Consider the following 8,006-nt stretch of genomic DNA (forward strand, 5'->3'; position numbering starts at 1 on the left):
TCGTTTAAATATCCCTGGATTCTCGAGCAGTTTCAAACTTTGCACCATGAAAGGGGATTTTACACTACCTGCTTGTCTCGCAAGTCGGCCCAAGACTTGAGAACATGATTACATATTCGTTTCTAGACCATCAAATCGTTACAACTTAAAACATTTCATAGGCTCAAACGTTAACTTGAAACCTTAATGACTGGGACACAGGAGGGGGGTCTCACAATTCATTTGTGTGGATCTACTCATTGTTCATGCACATTAAAATTACTTTAAAAATCTTGGTCATTTGTCCTTTATTTAAAAAAGGGGGGGTGGGCCTAGCTGGTTTGTCTCAGTGGATAGAGCATCGGCCTGTGGACTGAAGGGTACGGGGGTTTAATTCCGGTCAAGGGCACGTACCTCGGTTGCAGGCTCCTCCCCGGCCCGGGCCCTGGTCAGGGCATGTGCAGGAAGCAACCAATTGATGTCTCTCTCACATCGATGTTTCTCTCTGTCCTTCCCTCTCCCTTCCGCTCTCTCTAAAAATTAATGGGAAAATATCCTCGGGGGAGGAGAAGAAGGCGGGAAATGGCCAGTATCGCTGACTAGGTTTTCCCAGATCTCCCTGGAGCTGTCAGGAGTAAACTCATTAAATGTGGGTGTTTCCTGAAGGAAGGAGTGTGGCTTATTGAAAGCCTGGAGGAAGCTGGGTCTCTTTAAAAAAAAAAATGTTTTTATTAATTTCAGAGAGGAAGGGAGAGGGAGAGAGAGAGACACATCCATGATGAGAGAGAACCATGGATCGGCCGCCTCCTGCACGCCCCACACTGGGGATGGAGCCTGCAACCGGGAATCAAACTGTGACCTTCTGGTTCATAGGTCGATGCTCACCCACTGAGCCACACTGGCCGGGCGGGAAGCTGGGTTTCTAAGGCAGTCTGTCGGGGTGGGGAGTTGGGGGGGTGGGAGGCATCTCTTCCCTAAGATTGTCAGTTGCAACATAAGCACTTGGGCGGAATGGCTAACCCCGAACCCGGACAGCAGGGGGTGGCTTGACCATCGGCGACACCACACCGACCACGCTGATTCCCCTCTCAGGTCCTTGCAGGGTCTCAGGGCTTTAACGGCCACAGCAAGAGCGACCAGCACCCCTCGCAGGGCCGCGCCGGACCCCAGGAGCCTCCTCCTGTTCAATTCACACCTCACTGAGCAGGAGCGCTCTCCGCCCGGTGACTCCCCTCAAAACGCCGCACACCGGCTTCAAAGTCTTTTTTAAAAAATAAATAAAAGCTCCTGGCCCTTCTGTAGGAGTTTCCAAAGCTTAACACCATTGTCAGTCGACATCATCATGTGAAGATTTCATGTGGAATAAGACACACTTGTGTTCTAAAGAGCATCATCCTGTAAAGACCCAGAGGAGAGAAGTACCAGGGAAACGCTCCACCTCGCACCCAACACCAGCTTCGCCTTCACACCCTCCAGGCGCCCGGCTGGCCAGGCACACGTCTCCCCTCGTCCACGGGATTCAGCACCTCCTTCCCGTAGACGCTCCGCCGGGTGGGAACCAGGGTTTCTTAAAACCACTCTTTCTTCCCCAAAAGCAAGTGGACTGCGAGACGGAGCCCTTCATCCCTACACAGCCTCCCACGTGCACCCACACACAGTTCTGCATGGGACCTGCTGGCTAGGAATGGATTCCAACCGGAGCCTGCATGTGCCCACGGTCACGCTTGGCCATCGGTGAGCTCCGTGGAGGGAAAAGTCGAGAAGTTCGGGGGGCACCTGGCTCACGGCCCCTCACCCCCCACGAGCAAGCAAGACCGGCTCGGTTTGCTCCCTGGGATTCCAGGCCGTCCTGAATGCCACGGTCACAGGAGAGAGGGTCCGCCGGCGCGTGTGCCCGCCGCACGGACCGGTTCCTCACCAGACGCTCCAGGAAAATCGCACAATAAAAAAGAAAAATGACACCACGGTCTGACTCCCAGGACACGCCCGCGTCCGCTCCGCACCCTGGAACGCATCTGACCTGCGAAATGACAGGTGCCCACGCGGTGGCTTGAGGAGGACAGAGGACCGTCCCCGAGCCCAGGAAGCTCGTCGCGATCACAGCCGCCTGCAGCGCTGACCCGAAACACAACGCAGGTCCCAGCTGCGTGACACGCGGATCCACGTTCGTGCCGAGACTCCCGTGGACGTGACACTGGCTCACGCAGCTGCGGGCCAGGACCGGAGTCTGATGCCGACGACGGAAGGATCGACCGTGGAATCTGGAAAAGCTGTTCAGGCCGGGACGAATGCCCCAAACTCCCGGGAAAAAATACCGACTATGAAGCATCTCTAGCCATTTTAAAGGCATTGGGTGTCGACGTCTGAAAAGATTAAGATGCTCTGAGACGAAACCCTCACAGGGAGAGCAAAGACGTAGGGAGTTCTCTTGTCAAGAAGCAAACGTCGATGGCTTCGCGGTCGCCTGCTGCCCGGGCCGGGGCCCGGGGCGCCCCCAAAGGGCAGCATCGCTTGGGAACCCCCTAAGGAACCTGGCACCAGGGGCTGGTTTCTCACACCCACGTCCTGGTCCTTCTGATGTTGGCGGTTTGGATAGTTTGTTCTCTTTTATTGATGCTTCTCAAGGAGGCGGTGCCGGCGGCCTCCCCGTCACGCGCGGGCCGAGTAGCATCGCATGTATTCGGTGACCCACGGGCTCTCCGAGGCGGCCGGCTTGGCCCTCCGGCTCTTCTCCACGTCCACCGAGTGCGCCCGCTGCCTCTGAGCCACCAGCCGCCTCTTTTCCACCTGCCTCCTGTTCTTGGCCCGTAACGCCGACTCGTGAATCTAAGGAGAGTTCATAAAGGGAAAGTAGAAATAACGTCAGCGGCTTTTCGAACAGATTTGCAAGGATATCTGAATGTTTAATATTTAAATTTTAAACATTTAATATTTGCAAGGATAACTTAAGTGGCTTTGGAACTATTTGTGCCCGGCCGGTGTGGCTCAGTGGTTGAGCATCATTGGACCCACGAACCAAGAGGTCCCCAGTTCGGTTCCCAGTCAGGGCACATGCCTGGGCTGTAGGCTCGATCCCCACTGGGGGGCGTGCAGGAGGCAGCCAATCAATGTTTCTCTCTCATCGATATTTCTATCTATCCCTCTCCCTTCCTCTCTAAAAATCAACAACATATTTTTTTTAAAAAATATTTACAATGAGGTCGCCAGAAGCGGGCAGAGGCACGCCCAGACCCCCCACCCCCACTCTCAGCACAGAAGTCAGTCCCCCTGGCCTGCATGACGTGCCCACGCACCTGCAAATGTCCACTGGACTGACCTCCAGACGTAAATGGTGAGCCGCCCATTGGCATGAGTCTCTAGAAATGGGCTCTGGAAAATTACTGGATCCGCTTAGCATTCAGCCTGGGCACATATTCCATTAAAGGACTTGAAATGTTTTACAGCAAAACAGTTAAAAAGAAAAAAAAATCCTCCGGGGATTTTGCCACCTTGGACATTTGATGCCACAGATAAACCTGGTTAAACCTCACCCCAGGGACCGGGCGGTCTTTGTTAAACACCAGCTCTGTTGTCTCAAATATCCCTCTAGCTCACGCCATCTGCCAGGGTTTAGAAGGCTGTTCGGTAAAAATGTGATTAGGCTATTTAATCAGAATTCAAACCTTCTGCGCTTTCTCCTTCTGCTTCTTTTTTTTAAAATATATTTTTTTATTTATTTCGAAGGGAGAGGGAGAAAGAGAAACATCAATGATGAGAATCATGGATCGGCTGCCTCCTGCACGCCCCCTACTGGGAATCCAGCCCGCAACCTGGGCATGTGCCCTTGACTGGAATCGAACCCGGGACCCTTCAGTCCGCAGGCCGACACTCTATCCACTGAGCCAAACCGGCCAGGGCTCCTTCTGCTTCCTTCCATTCATTCCTTGCTTCAGGCTGCAGTCATAATGCGAACCTGGGTCACTGCTTTGTGGCTCTGCACGCGAGGGCCCTCCCCTCCGACACGCTCTCAGGATGTGGAACAGGGACAGGGAGGCCTCAGGTGGGGGATCAAGAGGCACCCCTTGTCTGAGCAGGGGAAACACCACCCACCATTCGCATCCACTCCCAGGAGCAAAGGGCGACCTCGCGGACAAACCAGTGACAAAGGAGCCGAGGGGACACCAGGCAGCCCAGCCGAAGGGCCTGGCGACCTCCCCAGGCGCCCGCGGCCAATCCGGACGGGCAGCCGCCAGCCCTGTGTGCCCCTCTGCACACCCCCTGGACTCTACCCACTCCCCCCAGGCTCTGTGCTGTAAACCCTTGCAGGCACCCCCGGCCTCCTGGCAGAACCCCCGGTCCCCAGGCAGCTGGCACCCCGAATCCTCCCGCTGGCTCCTCAGATGCCCTTGGCGCCGTACCAGCCCCTCAGATCTGCACGGCCCCTCAGAGCAGCCCAGGGACCACAGGGGGGGCCACCCAATGAGGGGCAGGCAGTTGTGTTTCAGCTCCAGGACCAGAGAAGCCAGGCCACCAGCCACGGCGGACGTCGGGGCCAGTGCGTGGAGGAAGGACCCCTGCCCTGGTCCGGCCAGTCCATCCGTGGACACCACAGGCCTGAATGGACACCCCTGGGAAGCTGCTGAGTGTTCTACTGAGAGCTCCCCCTGGAGCCCCCCTAAAGCCTCCGCCCTTAAAGCTATTCGGATGGCCCGGCCGGCGTGGCTCAGTGGTTGAGCGTCAACCTATGTATATAACCAGGAGATCACAGTTGGATTCCCGGTCAGGGCACATGCCCGGGTTGCGGGCTGGATCCCCAGTGCGGGGCGTGAAGAAGGCAGCCGATCAGTGATTCTCTCTCATCATGGATGTTTCCATCTCTCTCTCTCCCTCTCCCTCCCTCTCTGAAATCAATAAAAAATATAGTTAAAAAATAAAAATAAATAATAAAACATTTAGGATGGAGGACCCAGCCCACTGTCCCTCCAAGGAGCTCACCTGTGCCTTCCCTTCCCCCTCCCCCTCCCTCTAAGGGGTAACTAAGAGGCGGGCTGCACGCTCACCACACACACACACACACACACACACGCACGCACACACACACGCACATGCACACACACGCATACACACGCACACACACACATATACACACGCACACACACGCACACACGCACGCACACGCACCTCGTGCACGGGCGCGGAAGCACAGACGTTGTGTGTTCTTTGGCTCCCTGTGTCCGTCTGCCGCTCCCCCCACCCGTACAGGGCGAAGGGATGCTTCCTTTCTCTCGTTTTACTGGACGATCTCTGAGGACTTCTGAGCGCTTTCCTGCTGCCTCTGGCGAACAGGGCGCTGGGATGCTGGCGCGGTTGCGTGGCGCGGTTTGGTTGCGCCGGGCAGGCGGTCCGTGCCTGTCCCTGCCGCTCCGATCTCCTCTTCAGGTTTCTCCTTCACGCCTTTTCCTGGGGACACTTTTTCAAAGAGAAGACAACACAAGAGGAAGACGCTTTAAAAATCCGTGTTGCGAATAGTTCCTTTAACTCAGAGGTTCTCAACCTGTGGGTCGCGACCCCTTTGGGGGTCGAACGACCCTTTCACAGGGGTCACCTAAGACCATCGGAAAACACATATAATTACATATTGTTTTGTGATTCATCACTATGCTTTCATGATGTTCAATTTGTAACAATGAAATTGGGGGTCACCCCAACATGAGGAGCTGTATGAAAGGGTCGTGGCATGAGGAAGGTTGAGAACCGCTGCTTTAACTAGTTGGGCTGAAGGATACATTATGTTTCATTGAGTCAGGAACGTGTTCACCGATCCCTCCATTCGCATGTTTCGCTTAAAGCAGAAATGCCTAAACAAGCAAGCGTGACTCCTTTCAAACCAGCGGCCCCATTTTTACCTTATTTACTTTTTTTTTCTTTTAAAGAATAGTTTATTGATTTTGAGAGCGAGAGGGAGAAGAGAGAAACATTGATGAGAGTGAACCATCCATTGGCTGCCTCCTGCATGCCCCCCACTGGGGACCGAGCCAGCCACCCTGGCACGTGCCCTGACCGGGAATCGAACCGGCGACCTTGCCGTGCCTGGGACGACACCCAACCAGCTGAGCCACACCGACCAGGGCCGACCCCATTTTTAAATCAACAACAAACAGAGCAAGGCTGAGCCAAGCCTATTCAAAGGCAGCTACTGTCACTCAGATTCTGAGACTAAATATTAAAAGTAAGAGATCACTTCCCCAGGTGGCATGGCTCAGCAGAGGAGCGTTGACGTGTGAACCAGAAGGTCACCGTTTAATTCCCAGTTAGGGTATGTGCCCCTGTTGTGGGCTCCATCCCCAGCAGGGGGCGTGCAGGAGGCAGCCAACCCATGATGCTCTCTCTTCATTGATATTTCTCTCTCTCTCACACCCTCTCTCCCTTCCTCTCTGAAATCAATTTAAATTTTTTTAAGTAAAGGATCTCTTCGGCCTAAGGGCTTTCTCCAAACTCCCAAGACAAATCCCCGGTCTCGATGCCCAGCTCCAGGGAGAATCCGGATTTGTGAATCACTCGAGCTCCCGGCTCCCATCACTCCCGATGTTCCACACTCTGGACAAGGCTGCGCGTGGCTCTGACACGCTCCTGGGAAGAGGTAGCTGGTGACCTCAACCTGACAGGCCCATCACAATAGGCTGTGGTTTCCATGGTTACCCACCTGGTGCACAGCCCCACATCCCCAGGGTGAAGAGCTAGAGACATGGGAGCCGTGTGTTAAGGGGCTGGCCCTCCATTTGCATCAGAAATGCCCCCGTGACCACAGGCCACACGTCCCCCACACCCCGCTCTGTCGGCAGAGCCGGGGACCGGTGGGACGGCCTGCCCGCCCTGCGGTGAACACTCCAAAGCACGACCATCTCCCCTCATGGCCTTTCGTGGTTCTGCCGTCAGCGCTGTTTATAAACCCCCTGTTTTGTGTAAACCCTTTGTGAGCCTTCGTTCCCTGGCAGCCTACCCTTCCCTCCAAATAAGGGCTCCTCTGCATCCAGGCCACGCCTCCCAGTCGTGGGTCTGAAGGGTCCCCCCTGCTCTGGAGGCTCCAGAATTGGGCGCGAGTGAGGATTTGCTGATTGCTCTTCCCAAATCTCTTCGCCTTTTAAAGACATACTCTTCCTCCTTCCCACTTTCACTTGCTTCTGTCCACATTCCCTTTTATAACATTTATATATTTTTTTAATTGATTTCAGAGAGGAAGGGAGAGAGAGATAGAAACATCCATGATGAGAGAGAATCATGGATCGGCTGCCTCCTGCATGCTCCCCACTGGGGATGGAGCCCACAACCCGGGCCTGTGCCCTGACCGGGAATCGAACCGTGACCTCCTGGTTCACAGGTGGACGCTCAACCACTGAGCCACGCCGGCCGGGCTCCGTGTTCCCTTTAAAGTACAGTGAGCCCTGCACGGGCAGTCCAACTCAGGGGCCTTGATAGATCACCTGTCATGCCTATCGACAATGACCTTGACTCTACCAAAGTGAACATCCAACTAAGTAATTCAGAGAGACAGAGAGAGAGAGAGAGAGAGGGAGAGAGAGAGAGAGAGAACAACGCAAGAAACCTTCCCAGAATTACAAAACACTAGTTCCACTAGAAGAGAGAAGAGGCCAACAGTTTCCCAAGCAGGGGAGGTGCCATCTACAACAGAACAAGGATCAGACTGAGCCGAAACTGTACCGGCTACATCACAAGTTACACCCCCGCCCGGCGATGCCTCCAGATACTGAGACAACTCCTTCCATCCCAGCATTCCCTGCCCAGCCACCACCTCGCTGAACTGTGAGGGGAGAAGAGGGCTATCCTTCAACATGCAAGGTCTCGGAAGACGAACCTCTCACACCGCCTTTCTCAGGAAGCTACCAGGAGGAGCTCAACCAGGAAAGAAGACGCCGGGGAAGCCACACAACGAGGCTCCCACCCGGCCAGAAGGCCAGGAGTCCCGGGCGTGGCCACGGGCCCCTCCCAAGGCACCACCCGCTGCCGCCGCCGCCAAGAGCAGCCACCGG

At 55.1% G+C, this 8,006-nt stretch overlaps 2 protein-coding genes across 2 annotated transcripts in view; both read right to left on the bottom strand.

Annotated features, from left to right (window-relative positions):
- Positions 1-1,121: 1,121 nt before the first annotated feature.
- CCSAP (centriole, cilia and spindle associated protein) lies at positions 1,122-5,794 on the bottom strand. The gene is made up of 3 exons (XM_014447010.2): positions 5,777-5,794; positions 5,140-5,373; positions 1,122-2,805 (listed from the first exon to the last, which is right to left on the bottom strand). The coding sequence occupies exons 1-3, from the start codon at positions 5,792-5,794 to the stop codon at positions 2,629-2,631; spliced, it is 429 nt and encodes a 142-aa protein (XP_014302496.2). The 3' UTR covers positions 1,122-2,628.
- A 740-nt stretch (positions 5,795-6,534) lies between these two features.
- ACTA1 (actin, alpha 1, skeletal muscle) overlaps positions 6,535-8,006 on the bottom strand; it is an 18,770-nt gene continuing 17,298 nt past the window's right edge. Inside the window, exon 4 of the mRNA XM_014447011.2 lies at positions 6,535-6,695. Within this exon, the coding sequence (XP_014302497.1) occupies positions 6,535-6,695 (161 nt within the window). The remainder of the gene's footprint in view (positions 6,696-8,006) is intronic.

This window comes from Myotis lucifugus, unplaced genomic scaffold (assembly GCF_000147115.1).
Source record: "Myotis lucifugus unplaced genomic scaffold, Myoluc2.0 scaffold_601, whole genome shotgun sequence".
Classification (NCBI taxonomy): domain Eukaryota; kingdom Metazoa; phylum Chordata; class Mammalia; order Chiroptera; family Vespertilionidae; genus Myotis; species Myotis lucifugus.

Coding starts and splice junctions, on each gene's coding strand:
- CCSAP (XM_014447010.2), bottom strand. Junction 2,806..5,139: donor CTTCCGCGCCCGTGCACGAG/GTGCGTGTGCGT, acceptor AACTCTCCTTAG/ATTCACGAGTCGGCGTTACG.